Raw genomic sequence first — 15,476 nt, 5'->3', positions numbered from 1 at the left:
GTTATGCGGAAAAAAAGAAAGTAGAATGTTGTAGAAGAAGAGTAGTAGTGGTAGTAGTAGTGGTAGTAGTAGTATGTATGAATTTTGATACTTCACACTTTTTTATAGATATATGACAATAGAAGAAAGGGAAAAATTCATTCTTTTATTCGATAATGGCTTTTAAGTTAAAAGAGCTCTCGATGGTGTGAAAATCACAATATGACTTTACATCCAACATCCAAATCTGTCTTAAATATCGTATTTCTCCTCTTTCTCTCTCTCTCTCTCTCTCTCTCTCTCTCTCTCACTGTTATTATTATACTTCTTTTAATATTTATTCCGTTTTTTTCTCTCTCTCTCTCTCCAACGTTTAATTTTAGTTATAAAAATACCAGAGATGATGATGATGATGATGGTGATGGTGATGGTGTTGGTGATGGTGATGGTGATGATGGTGACACCGTGAGTGAGTCATTATTATCTAACTCTTAAAAAAAAAATGAAAAAAATGGTCTTTTAAGTAGATTACGTGCCTCAGGTTAGAATTTACCACCAACATTATTTTATTATGCTTAAGAATAAAAAAAAAAAATTTAATTAAATAAAAGGTGCAAAAAACGGTTACAATCGTTAATTTTACATTTAATTATAATAACAACAACAATCTTGTTATTATAATAATAATAATAATGATTATAAAAGAGAAGGAAAAAAAAAATGGATTCAAGTGTATTTGTATAATTAAACTAAGGAAAAGTAAAATAAATATTGGGTAAAATGATTTTTATGTACACATAGTAGTAATAATAATAATAATAATAATAATAATAATAATTCAATAATCTAAAAGAGTGCTAAACTAAAGAGTTTATTTAACAAAGTTTATATATGAAAATCTTTTTTGTAAGGCCAAAAGAAAAAAAAAAAAAAAATCTCCTCATTTCTTTTTTCTAGCCCTTTCTAACTAAATAAAAACCTTCAGGCCTAAAACTTAGACTTTTTGATAAATGCAAAAAAAAAAAAAAAAAAACCCTCGGATGAATGAAGGGATGATGGTGAGGTGGGGGTGGGGAAGGGTAATTTTGTTTTTAAAACTACATTATATTCCATTTTGTGTTAATGTAATTGATTTTCCTTCTGGGCCAGATTTCTTTATTTTTCCTTTTTTTTTTTTAATATATACCAGGCTGGAGTGAAGTGCTGGAAAAATCCCCGCACGGCATCCCTTTTATCCCTGTTTTACAAAAAAAATTTACCGTTTTTTTTTTTTTTTAAGCTTTTTAAAAATTTGAATTTTCCACGTTTGAAAAAAAAATTAAAAAAAAAAAAAAAAAAATGGCGGACTTGGTATAAGAATCGAAATTGTATTTTACATCGTTTAGTATCATCGGGATGATTTCCCCTTTGTTTTTATTAGATTCTATGCTCTTTTCACTAATTCGATATTTTTTTTTTTTTGTTTCCAACGAATCTCTTGTTACGAATAAATCATGAGAAATGAAATAAAAAACTACAGAAAACGATATTCGTTTATTATTATTATTATTATTATTATTATTGTTTGTTCATCATTTCTCCCTAATGAAACTTTTGTTTAAACAAATATTTTTCTTTTTTCACTTATTTTTAAACAGTACAATTGTTATCATCATCATCATCATCATCCATTTTTTTTTTTTAAAGGGAAATCAAAAACAAATTAAACTTTAATTATTTTATTAAATTTTAATTATGTTATACAAACAATCATAAAAGTTTTTTGAAAACTTTTAAAAAATTTGTTTTTTTTTTTTTTTTTTCATGTTTGATTTTGATTTATTCTTTCTTTAAAAGGAAGCCATCTTCTCGACATGAATTCACACACACTGTAATATTTTAATCTTTCAGGAAAGGTAATTTCAGTACTGCATGATTCATTTTTTACAACTGTACAAAATAATACATCCTGTAACAATTTTTTTAAAAAAAATTAATCATTTCATCAGGGTAAATTTTATGGTTTTTATTTTCTTACCTAATTCAAAATGTCTATATTATACCTTATTAAATGTTTCGACTAATCTGTTGATTGCCAAAAATTTTGTCCATGTAAAAACTTGTTTGGGATTAAAAATTTTTATCAAATAACTTGCATGACTGTATAGAGGTCCTTCTTTATACAGTAAATAATCTCCACCATATTTTATACCAGATTTAACAATCCAACCTTTTGTTCTATAATAATGGTAAATGACATATCTTTCGAAAAAGTTCCATTGAGACTTATTAAATTTTTCCCATAATTCATCAATACTTAATTTAACACCATTTTCATTGTGAACTTTAAAATAATTTAATGCATAATTCAAAAAAAGTGTTTCTTCAAAATTTAATAATAAACTTTCTATCATCGGATATGATCTCCTCATTAGTCTGGCTTTAAAATTTTCAATGGAAATAAGTGAAGGTGATAAATTGTCATTGAGTATATTAATTACTATAACTTTTTCATTACTTTTTTTATAATCTTTTACCTGTATTATAAGTTTATTGTCTATAATTTCATTTATTCTTTTTTGAAACTTTTCATCAACTTCAATGCTACTGTCTGCAAATCGAAAAAAAAATTTTTTAGGAAAATAAATTTAATATTTTTATGGAAATTAAAATGCGAAACAAACCTTCAGTAAATTCTAATAAATTATCTCGGCTAACATTATTATGTATAATACAACTTCTTTTTTTGTGAAAGTCTTTGTTTAAATTATTATCAAGGTTTGCTTTCCATGATTGCCATTGTAATTGTGTATTAATATCATCATTTATTGCTTCCAGTAAAAACTTATTGACACTATTTATCGATGAACAATGATCATCGAAAAATGAATTTCGATATGTGATTTCGTTTACAGTGTTCCATTTTGATTCATTTTGGTATTGTTGCTCTGTAATAATTTTGGGTATATCACCTTTATTTAAATTATAACAAGGAAAACTTTTTGATAAACTTCCTTTTCCGAAACCTCCCTAAAAAATTTAAAATTTGAATAAATCATAAATATTTTGCATTTTGCAGTACCAATATGTACTTTATATAAGAAATATATATAAAATTTTTGTAAGTAAAAATATAAAGAGAGCTAGAGAGTTATTTTCTTTCAAATACATAATTTTTAATTTAAATAAAGTTTTTCAAAAGTTTAAATAAAATTTAAAAATATGTGCCTTAGTGAATAACCAATTAATTAGATTTTGATTTGTTATAACAATTTGTAATCCGTTAAAAACTCCTATTAGTTGATTTTTGTCAATGAGAGAAGACGCTTCTTTAATTCTTAAAGATTGTTTTTTTAATTTAGGTTTTTTAAATTCCATTTTAAGACTCTTAAAAACGTTTATTGTTTCTCAGCTAAATAAATGTGACAGAATCATTTGCAACGTGTTTTAAAATTTATTTTTTTTAAGTATTTTATAAAAATTTTTATTCCTAACCAAACACATTTTTGTGTGAATTGACGTCGATATGTAAAGGAGGCATTGTCACATTTAATCATATGTTTTCTATTTTATTATAAAATGTTTTAAATTATTTAAATTTTGGTGATATTTTTATAAATTAAAAATTTTTTATTTATTTTTTATTACTTTTGATATTATTTATTTTTTTGAAAAATATTGTGAAAAAAAAAAAAAAACTTTTTATTATATTTTTTATTAGGTAAGTTTTTATTTTTATTTTTACTGTTATAAGTTATACACATGTGTTAGATTTTATATATAAAAAAATATAAAAAGCATCATGAATAAAATTTTATTTAAGAGGAATTTGATATATTTTAGATTTATTTAGACATGGCGGAAAATTCTGACACTTTACATCTTATTGAAAGTATTTTTAAATTTATTAATCAAGATCCAATGATTAATTGTAAAGAAATAATTGAAAAAGTTACAAAGATTTTAACAGTTAATGACAAAGAAGTGGCAGAATTATCAAATTCAAAATTTGAAATCGATAAAAATACTGCTACTCATCTGCTTCATAAATTTTTACAATTACATGAAAAATTAATGATAAATAAATCTTGTGGGTTGTCGCTAAAACCCATTTTACAAATAATAAAAAATTATATAAATTGTGAAAATAAATCCGTTGATATTTCACAGCAGGTCGAATCAGAATTTTTGGATATTATTATTTTGACATATAGAATTGCAATTAATCAAAAGGCTCCAAATGATATTTTAGATTTAGCTGAATTTTACTCTTATATTTTGCAACTTACTAATAACAATACAGATAATTTAAAATATAATAATGAATTTAAAATTAATTTCAGTTTAAAAATTTTATACAATATATATTTTATTTTGGGACAGTGTCCTGATGATGAATATGTTAAAAGTTTTATACAAACTGCTTCGTGTATAAATAAAAAAAATTGCATAGATGAAATTCAAATTTTTATAAAGTTGATATTTTATGGGAATGATAACATATTATTAAATACATTATTAATAATTTTACCAAATTTTACTTCATGTTTTAAAACTCGAGAAGGAATCATTAAAATTTGGGAAGAATTTTTTAATTTAATGAATTCGTTAAAAGATGATGTGCCACAGAGTAGACTTCTTTTAATACCTTGTTATTTATTCAATTTATGTTTTATTGATAAGGCTGCTGTCGATGATAATTGTTTGATGAAATTAATTTTTGATAATAAAAATTATTGGAAATTGATATATTCGAGTTTGTCGAAAAAAAATTCAATAGTTAAAAAGCAAGCATTGTATTTGTTAAAAAATACAGTTCATTTATTATTAAATTCGAATGAAAATTTTCATTGTCACGATCATAATTTTTCAGACTCGAAATTAAACAGTTTAACTTTGATTTGGTGGGATTCAAATTACAAACATGAAATATCAAATGTTTACCAACAAATAATAATATTGTTAGAGTATTTTGATGAACAACAATTTCACATAATTAAACCAATATTGAAAATAATGGATGAAATTGTTCAGAAAATTGTATGTAAACTCAACGATGAAAAATCAATAAATTTTTCATGGGTGGTTTTATTGTTTGAACAAGCTTTAACTCATGACAATGTACAAATTATAAAATGGGGATTAAATGGCCTTTTGAAATTACCAGATATTTTTTATTCTGATATTTTTTTAGTAGAAAAACTTATACCTCCGTTGATTACAACCCTTAACAATATATTTATTTATTACAATAACGGTATGCAATTAAGTGAAAATTTATGTGTTTTTTTTAATAATTACACAAAGTTACAATCATGTAAAATTTTTTTTTGTTCATTCATTACAAATTTATGCAGTCTCAATTGGTGTCCAGAATCATTATTTTATGTAATTCATGCATTAGCTCAAGTGCCTAGACATCCTTGTTGGGAAAATAAAGAAATATTAGAAATATCAAATTTCGTTACGACAGCATTTAAAACGCATAATAAAATAATAAAAATAGGGATTCATAATGAATTTTTAAATGCAATTATGTCGCTGACTGACGTCAGTAATGTCTCGCTGGATAATTTTTTAAATTTAATAATGAGTTTTTTAAATTTAAATTGTTTGGAAAGGAATAGCAAAGTTTGGATGAAACTTGTTGATTGGTTAAAAAATTCATATTCGGAAAAAACATCGGCTCAATATCTTGATAATTTGTTCGGTGATAATTGTAAATTTGAAAAAAATGAAAAATTTTTAGCTTTGATATTGGTTTTATTCAACGACGCTTATAACGGTAACGTAAATTTATCAAATATGGATTCTCAAAAAAATTTTGCCTTAAATAAATTACAATCGATACTTAAAAGTTTTAAAAATCTCGATAAAAGACTTTATTGCGATAATTTATTAATAAATAGTTTTTTAAAAACTACGTCATTTGTTCTAGAACTCGTTTCCGTTAATAATAATAATAATTTAGAAAAAAACGTTTACGTTAATTTTATCGCGCCATTTTTCCCCGACATAATTACTTACATTCTGTCGCAAATTTTTCATTTATCAAAATTACAAGATTATGACACGGTTTCTTTTTTGGTAAAAACTTTAAAAAATATTTTGAAAATTCGGGATACTCACGAAATAATACGCGACATCATTATAAATAAATTAAACGATTTGATTACCGTTGACGTGCCATTGTTAGAAAAAGATGATGAATCTGTGTCGTACATGAGAGTATTTTGTTGGATGGAATTTTTAAAAGTTACCATTGAGGAATTCACGCCGAAAATCATTAAAAAATTAAAATTGAAAAATTTTTTCCATTACATATTAAAAAACGTTAATGAACCTCTGAGGGAGAAAAATTTTCCGTTGGAAAAAAAATGTGAAAAACAAGGATTGTGGGGAAAAATAAATTCGGAATATTTAGAATGTAAATGGTATTTATTTAATTACCTTCTAAATTCCATTGAATTTAAAACGGAAACGGAAAATGTTCTCACCGTTGAATTCCTGTTAAATATTTCAAAGGATGCTCTTAACGTTGGCGGCTATGGAATATTAATTCCGGTCATGTTAACCGTTAAAAAAATTCTACCGAAATTAAATGATTTATCAATAATTGATTTATTATGGACGTTAGTTATGGAAAGGAGGAAAAGTGAAAATTTTAAAATTCTTTCTAAAAATTTTATCGAATTATTATTTCAACCTGAAATGATTGAAAATAACGATTGTTCAACCGTCGAGGGCGTCGTTTTAAAAGTAAGTATTAATAATACTAAATCATAATGTCGTCGTACAATTTTTTTATTATTTTAATAAATAAAAGTATTTTTAGTATACGGATTTATTATTTGCCGATTCCAGTCTTGCAGTTGTCAACATATTTGTCGACCACGTTCAAAAATTGAATTTGAATTTAATACTCAATTCGTCGTTTAGTCACATATTGGGAAAAATTTTAATTTTTGGTCCAGTTCAAAGAAAAGATGAAAGATTAACGGTTGAAGTTTGTAATTATATCGACGAACTCGATATTTATAAAGTTCGGTGAGTATTTTTTCCATTTTTTTTCCAATTAAGTATTTGTGTAAAATAATAAGTTAAAATTTAATTTTTTTTAGAAAGTTTAACACGAGCAATGAGATTCGTGGAAGAGGGATTTCAATTATTTTATCACTTGATAATACAATAAAAGAACATAAACAATTTGTTTGGGAATTGATTAAAAAACTTATCGATTTGGAAAAAGAAATTTGTAAAAATAAAAATCGATATTTTGGAGATTCGTTAATACATCGGATCAAACACAGATTAATGCAAGCTTTGCTCATTTTGGAAACCGTCGTGTTTCCCAATAAGGTAAGTTAACATTATTTTTATATATAGTAGTTATAAACCTGATAAAGTTTGTTTCAAATTAAAAAACTTTTTTTCGATTTTTTTTTTATAGACTGCCGCATATGATCTCACAAAATGGCTGTACGATTCTTTGGAAGAGGAAAATGCACAACCCAGCGTTAAATATTTACAAGAATGGTTATTAATTAGATTATTGATAAATTATCCCGAATTATTATCGGATTTTTGGAGTCATTTGGATAATTACATAACGTTAAAAACCAAAGGCGTCTGCTCGTTGATAACAATTTCTTATCATTTGTGTAAAATAATACCCTCTGATCGACTAAGGGATTGGTTGAATCAAGGTATAACTAAAATATTACCCTTTACAATGGATCAACATTTTGAAGTTCGTCTTTATGCTTTGGTAATTTTATTATTATTATTATTAAATAAGTTAAATTTAAAAAAATAATAATAATAATGACGAAAATGTTTGTTTTTCAGGTAATTTTAGAAAAATATTGTTTGTTAGCCAAAGATCGAAAATTATTAGACATTTACGATAAATACGAAATTATTCACAATAGCGTTCAGAGAAGTATTCAAAGGGGATGCAAAGGAAACGCAGGGAAAAATTGTAGAAAATTGCAGGAAGATTTTTATTTAAACGTTTTTAATCCTTTGGAGCATTATTCCCTTGAAACGATATTCAATGATTTACCGAGATTGGCAAACGTTGGTTTCGACGAATGGATATCTTTGAAAATTTTCAAAAATTGTCATCCACATATTAATAATAATAAAATTATTCCCGTTGAAAACGTTTCCGATTCTTCTTTGGAAGATGTGTCTTGTGCAACATGGTCCATCAGTAGTAAATGCAACCCTCGGGAATGTTCAGAATTCAACGAAGACAATCATAATAATAATTCACAGTCGAAAATCAATTATCAAAAAAAAATGATTCCACTTAAAGAACTTTTACCAACGGAGGATTTTTCAGATTGTCCTTCTCGTCGCGTCACAGGTACAAAAAATTAATAACAATAAAACATGGAAGAATTGTTTATAAAAAGAAATTTGTTTTTAGATGGTCTCATCGTAGTAGCTTCACTCATAGATCGAGTTCCTAATTTGGGAGGTTTAGCGAGAACATGTGAAATATTTGGAACTTTCGAATACGTTTTGGGAAGTTTAAAATACGTAGAAGATAAACAATTTGCTTCTCTTTCCGTAACTGCCGAAAAATGGATCAATATTAAAGAAGTAATTTATTTAATTTATTTTAAAAGAAAAGATATTGAACGGTAGCAAAAATTTAACGATTCTTTTACAGGTCAGACCGGAAAATCTTTTAAATTATTTATTAAAAATGAAAGATGATGGATACAAAGTTATCGGAGCAGAACAAGCACTTTATAGTAAACCTCTTAACGAAGTTAAATTTCCAAAAAAATCATTATTGCTTTTAGGAAATGAAAAAGAAGGAATACCACCTAATTTATTACCTTTACTTGATATATGCGTTGAAATTCCTCAAGTAGGGATTATTAGATCTCTTAACGTACACGTTACCGGTGCTCTATTTATTTGGGAATATGCAAAACAAAATCATTTTTCTTCTTAATAAATTTTTGTATATTATTATTATTGTTTTAGGTGATGTTATGTTATTTTGTAAGGTATTATATACTTTTTTTATATTTTTCATATAAATCATTGACTTATTTTTTTAAAGAAACAGTAAAATTTCAAGACAAGTAATTTATCATCCAATAAAATTTTTCATTTTAATTAAAAAAAAAAAAAAAAATCAATTAGTATATATTTTATGTGATTAAACCAAGTTTCTATATCTATGATATTTTTAAATGCAAATAATCAATTTTAAAAAAAAATTTTTTTTAAATTGATTATTGTCAGCAAATAAAGTAATAAAATGATTATAAAATAATGTTTTTTTTTTTTTTAAATTAATTTTTAATTAATGCAAAGGAAGTTTTGTTGTCTTTTTTCGTTTCTGTAGGAGAAAAAATTAAACGAGGTTGCCTTACAGTTGTAGTAATTTCGATATCTCTATCGAGTTTTCTGTCGTAATCGTACACCGCCTTCTACAAATAAATTTTATGTACTTGGAATTTTGTGTACATTTACGAGGATTCTTGCTTCGATAGTGCTATTAATTAGGAGTGCCTAAAATGTCTAGTCGGAGCAGGAGTTCTAGCGCTTCTTCTAAAAAATCGCGCTCTCGATCAAGAAGTTCTAAAAGTAGTCGAAGCCGAAGTCCAAGTGTTGATGAAAATTGTCGTCTTCATGTAGCCGACTTGGGACAAGGGGTTTCGAAAGGCGAATTAACTCGAGTCTTTGAAAAATACGGTCCATTAAAAGAAGTTTGGGTAGCTTCATCACCTCCTTGTTTTGCATTTGTCGTTTTTGAAAATAGAGAAGATGCCGAAGAAGCAATTCAAGGGGTTGACAACACGTAAGTGATAATTTCAGTTATATTTTATTCCAACTAAAAATGCTTCCAACCATTTTGTGAATTTGATAAATTTCTTTCATTTAAGCATTTTATTCAAAGTCAATGAGGGAAAATTAAATTTTTTTATTTTAAAAATGATTTTAAATAAATTAATTTAATTCAAACGCTGCAGAAATATTTGACTGAAATATATATTTTTGTACTATTTGATGATACATAAATAAATTTAAATAACATGTTCATGCATTTGATTAAAATTTATATTTAAAGTAAAGTCATTATTATCTTATGTTATTAGTTCTGTCGGAGGAAACAGAGTAAGAGTTTCTGTGGCTCGACCAAGGACCAGAGGAAGAGGTCTTAAAAGCTATGATCCTAATCAAAGATGTTACACATGTGGAGAAAGAGGACATTTCTCTAGAGATTGTAATGATACAAAATATGGATATAAAAGACCTTCCAGGTGAGGTTGCTTGTAATGATATGTTTGTGTAAATGTAACTCGTCAGTTTCAGTAGGTAATTATTTTTATTAGATTTTTTACATCATTTATCAAAAACCACTTACTAAATGAGATATAAATGGAACATTTTATATATTATTTATTTTAGCATAGAACCTTACATTTTTGCTGTTTATATTTTTTATTTATATTTTATTTGGGTCTCCACCTTTAAAAAAAATCACACAAAAATTTTTTTTTATGTCATTTATTCGAAATATTTTTCTATGATTAACTATTACGAAACTCTTAATTTAAATTTACATTTATTAATGACTTTTTAAAGGATAGATAAGGAATTAATGCTGAAATTTAAATAATATATTTGAATTTCAAGCAATTTATTCTTTACTTTAACTAATTACGATTATTTTTAATGATAATTTTACATCTTCGAAACATAATTTTTATTATCAATTTATCGAAAAGCCATGATACTAAGTGCTTTAAAGTAGGGTTATATTTTTTAGGCAGAATATTCATTTAAGAGACATGTTTTTTCATGCATATCCAAATTATATAGTACTGTTTAAAAATTACAATTAAATTGAGGGGGAAAATTATCACTGACTTATCATTAATTAAATTATTTATTAATTGTCATCGTAATACAATAGAGAAATACTTAATAGAATGTGACTTTGAACTAAAACTATATGAAAATAGTAATGACATTTAAACTTGTGGGGGTTTTCAACAAGACAGATTTTAACGTTTTTTTTTTTCTTTTTCCCCCCCCCTCCCCATTTTTGTTTATTTTGTTTTATTTTTTTTTTTTACTACTAAAGCATTATTATTCGAAATTTTTCAAATCTTAACAAAAGCATAAGGTTTTTAAAGATTAACTTTGAGTTTAAATGTTTATATGTAATGTTTATTTTATTTTTTATTCATTTATAAAAAAAAAAAAGAATGGGTTTACATCAAAATTTAGTTTCTGGAGAATATTCGGATTGTGTGAATTCAAACAAACTTGAGTGGGCCAACAATTTGTTAGACATTTATCCATCATCCATCATCGACACACACAAATTCTCCTTTTAAAAACAAAAAAAAAAAAGAAAAAGTAATAAGAATCCTGCTTTTTATATTTATTTACTAACTAATCAAAATCACAACAAATGTTTTTCCTTTGCTTACGTCACAGGAAAAGTAATAAATTTTTTTTTTTTTTTACTTACTTACTTACTTACTTACTGGAGAGTCGAAGAAAGTTTATGATTATTTTATTATTATTATTTTTTTTATTTTTATTTATTTTTATTTGAAGAAAAAAAAAAACATTTTGAAGCCAGACTAGTACGACAAAACGAAAAAAAAAAAAAAAAAAAAAAAAAAAAAAAAAAGAGAAAACAAAAACTGTCAATAATATAATGTAGTTGGTCTATTTAGGATGAGGTTGTTGATTATGGTTGTCTGATGAGAAGGGACCGATAATGGTTGTGGTGATCGACCACTATTGTCACGATAAAAGAGATTATGATCATTGTGAATCAATGGGGTTTTGTCTGGTGGGTTATGTTCTGGATCGATAAATGGGTATCTGGAGTGTTTTATACAGAGTAGTAAACGTACGTTACACATTGGTGTGGTGGTCTCTTTCAACGTTTTATTCAGTTGCAAAATTTTGGTTTTTTTGGTAGGTAAAAAAAAAGTATCTTTTAGTATAAAAAATCATTTTTTTTTTTTTTTTTTTTTACCTTTCTTTTTTACTTTCTTACTACTTTTTTTTTTTTTTTTTATATATATATAAATAATAGTTTCCAAAAAAATGCTGAGAAAATGAGGTTTATTCTCATACCATATTATTATTATTATTATCTTTTTTTTTTTTTTTCTCATCATCCAAGATTATACATATATATATATATAATATATATTTTTTTTTAATTAAGGAATTACATAATAATACTAACTAACCATTTGACCAAGGAGCAGTGCATGCGGTGTCTGGTTTTTTCTTTTTTTTTTTTTTTTTTTTTCTCCATTTTTTTTTCTCTTATTGTTCCAGAATATATTTATATTGTTATAACAGTATAATTGTAAAAAAAAACAGAAAAAAAAATTTTTTTTAGGTACGTTAACCGTAAAAAATTTAATTTGTTAAGGTTTATTATTTAGTTTGCACTGCATGGATAAGCGCTAGATTTTCCGATTTGTATTATTATTATTATTATTAGTAATGTGTCAATGCTTGACATTTTATTTGTTCTCTGTTTCTATATCTTTTGCTAGGAAAAAAAAAAATATTGTTTTCATTTAAAATTTCCCCCTTCTCCCCCTCCCCATCTCCCCTCCCAGCCCCGGCAAAGTAGTATTTATTATTATTATTATTATTATTATTATTATTATTATTATTATTGTGATTTTATTTATTTATTTATTAATAGAGTAGTAGAATAAGGTCGATGTAGTAGAGTTTTTTGGCTTATTTTTTTTTTTTAGTGGCATCTTTAAGGAAAGGCATATCATTAATAATTTTTTTTGTTTTTATTTATTTATTTATGTTGATTTTTGTTTACCTCGCTTTTTAATTTTTGCTTTTTCCATAGAATTTTTAAATGATGAGAGTTGAACGGTGGGAAAAAAAAAATTTGGTACATCCGAAAAGAAAAAATGTAACACTCTAATGTAATTTAGTTTTTTAGTTTTTTAGTTTTAGTTTTTGTACCAATTAAACTAACTTTTGTTAGTTAGTTAGTAGAAAGTAGATTTTTTTTTTTCGCATGTGTATACGACCGGAAAATTTCAATTTGGAAAGAAACCCTTCAATTTGTTGCAACAACAGCAGCAGCAACAACAACAACAACAATTCAATCTTTCAAATATCATCATTATCAATATTATATATTTCTAATTATTATTAATATTTTTAAAAAATGGAGGAAATAAAATTGGTATGTGCGCGTGGGTGTGCGTGGGTCTGTAGAATAACTAAAAGAAAAACGTGAAAATTTAATTATTATTATTATTATTATTATTTTTATCCTGAAGAAAATTTCACTCATATATTGAAAATTTTTTTTTTTTTTTGCTTTTCTTTTGCATAATTAATTAATTTATTTTATTTTATTTAAATTATGATGTCATTTATTGATTGTTTCGTTCTTCACTGTTATTTATTTAATTTAAAAAAAAATAGTAAGTGGGATGTTGTATTATTATTATTATTTTTTTATATTATTTAATCTCTCTCTATCTTATGGATTTCATCGCATTACATATAAATATCACATTGCTATAGTTAATGAATAGCAAAGTAAGGTAGGTTTATAAGATAATAATAATATAAAGGAAAAATTTTGATGTAATTTTTCGACTGGTTGTTTATACATAGGGAGAAAGAAAAGAGAAAGAGAGAGAGAGAGAGAGAGAGAGAGAGAGAGAGAGAGAGAGAGTGGGAGTGAGGGTGAGAGAGAGACTTCGTATCTGGACGTTTAACTTTTACCCCCGACAGATTTTATTATTATTATTATTATTATTATTATTTATTACAAGTGGAAACGTATTTAAATAGTAAAACGTAATTGAAACAAATTTATTTAAATAATAATAATGATAATAATGGCGAAATTGGTATTAACAAAAAAATATGGTGGACAATCCAATAAAATTATTTTATTTTTTTGACGAGAACGATTTTTGATTTGATTTTTTTCTTTTTTCGCTTCAAAACGATCCCTGGGAGACGGCACAGATAATTTACCCCCCCTCGTCCCCCCCCCGTTTTTTTGGTTTTTTTTTTTTGGGTTTTTTTCTCGTAGGAACATATTTGAATTTTTTTTTTTTTTTGGAGAAAGAGATTATTATAGGTTGTTGGGATACGTTGCGATATTCATATCATGGGAAAAAAATTTTTTTTTTTTTTTGTATTTTATTTTATTTATTTATTTGTCATTATTTATTTATTTATTTTATTTATTTTTTTTATTTTATTCAGGAGATCCCCACCGTATCGTTCTCGGCCGAGAAGATATAACAATTACGAAGATTTTCGTCGAAATGATCGTCGCGACAGGGATTACGACGATAGACGACGTCGTCGCTGAAAATTCATTATTTCACCTTATTAAAAAAAAAAATATATATATATATATATTTCAAGCATTCATTTATTATTATTATTGTTTTTTTTTTTTTTTTAATTTTTATTATTATTATTATTATTAATTATTACTATTATTTAGTAAAAGTAAAACAAAAAGGTGTAATTTTCATTTAAATAAATAAAATATAATAATAGAAGAGTAAATAAAAATTATAATTATATTCGTTTATGTTACTAAATTACGCAAAAAAGAAAAAGAGAGAGAGAGAGAGGAAGGAAATAAAAAAAAAATTGTTAAGGCTTTTAAGGTGATGATTGATTAAATTAATCGATTCAATTTTATATTTTATAATTTTTATATAATAAAATTTTAATTTGCTTCTCCTTTAATTAAATTCATTTTTCGATAATCATTATTATTATTATTTTCACTCATAATTTCACGACAATTCATCTTATTGTTTGTCAAAGCTTAAATCAACATTTAACGAATCGGTCATTATTATCATTAGGCATGAATTTAAATTTTAAGTATACCTAGTAAAAGAATATAATTTTTCCTCAGAACTATTTAAATACTTAATTTTCCTACTGTTTCCCCCTTTACATAATTTTCCCTCATGCATTTCATCCTTAATGTATATAAATTACAATTTTGTACCCATATAAACTTAAGTAATCTGAAGGTAGTTTAGGCTTTTTATAATCTTAATTGAAATTTTACATTAAAAACATTGAAAAATTTGACCAAATATATAAGAAAAACATAAAATCCAAGGGGGGGTATAAAGTAAAATAATATTTCAACAAAATTCCCCCTTAGAATATTTGAAACATTGGTTCCCCGCTTAAAATAAAGTGTAAACAGTGGATTCCCGCTTAAATAAAATGTAAACAGGGGATTCCCGCCACAAAGGTCATTTCACACTAAAAACATCGAAAAATTTGCTCTGATGTATCAGAAAAACATAATATTCAAGAGGTATAAAATGTAACCTGTGAATTTCCCCTCATAATACATATTGCAACAATGGATTTCCCCAAGTAACTAATAAATTGCAACAATGGATTTCCCCTCATAATAAATTGCCACCATGGATTTCCCCTCATGATAAAATGAAGCGTTGGATTCCCGCTTAAAT

At 25.2% G+C, this 15,476-nt stretch overlaps 3 protein-coding genes across 3 annotated transcripts; 2 read left to right on the top strand and 1 right to left on the bottom strand.

Moving 5' to 3' along the window:
- Positions 1-2,015: 2,015 nt before the first annotated feature.
- Phum_PHUM534200 (tRNA-splicing endonuclease subunit SEN2, putative) lies at positions 2,016-3,336 on the bottom strand (the record flags this gene model as incomplete). Its single annotated transcript, XM_002431479.1, has 3 exons — positions 2,016-2,569; positions 2,643-2,956; positions 3,200-3,336. The coding sequence occupies 3 exons, from the start codon at positions 3,334-3,336 to the stop codon at positions 2,016-2,018; spliced, it is 1,005 nt and encodes a 334-aa protein (XP_002431524.1).
- A 477-nt stretch (positions 3,337-3,813) lies between these two features.
- On the top strand, positions 3,814-9,049 carry Phum_PHUM534190 (uncharacterized protein; the record flags this gene model as incomplete). Its single annotated transcript, XM_002431478.1, has 8 exons — positions 3,814-6,717; positions 7,084-7,317; positions 7,409-7,726; positions 7,807-8,329; positions 8,393-8,568; positions 8,639-8,879; positions 8,962-8,984; positions 9,041-9,049. The coding sequence occupies 8 exons, from the start codon at positions 3,814-3,816 to the stop codon at positions 9,047-9,049; spliced, it is 4,428 nt and encodes a 1,475-aa protein (XP_002431523.1).
- Positions 9,050-9,500: 451 nt separating this feature from the next.
- Phum_PHUM534180 (RNA-binding protein, putative) lies at positions 9,501-10,251 on the top strand (the record flags this gene model as incomplete). Its single annotated transcript, XM_002431477.1, has 2 exons — positions 9,501-9,784; positions 10,083-10,251. The coding sequence occupies 2 exons, from the start codon at positions 9,501-9,503 to the stop codon at positions 10,249-10,251; spliced, it is 453 nt and encodes a 150-aa protein (XP_002431522.1).
- Between the last annotated feature and the right edge of the window lie 5,225 nt (positions 10,252-15,476).

This window comes from Pediculus humanus, genomic scaffold, assembly GCF_000006295.1.
Source record: "Pediculus humanus corporis 1103172108288 genomic scaffold, whole genome shotgun sequence".
Classification (NCBI taxonomy): Eukaryota; Metazoa; Arthropoda; class Insecta; order Psocodea; family Pediculidae; genus Pediculus; species Pediculus humanus.
Note: the sequence above shows the minus strand (reverse complement) of the source record. Positions and strands in the feature narration are given on the sequence as shown.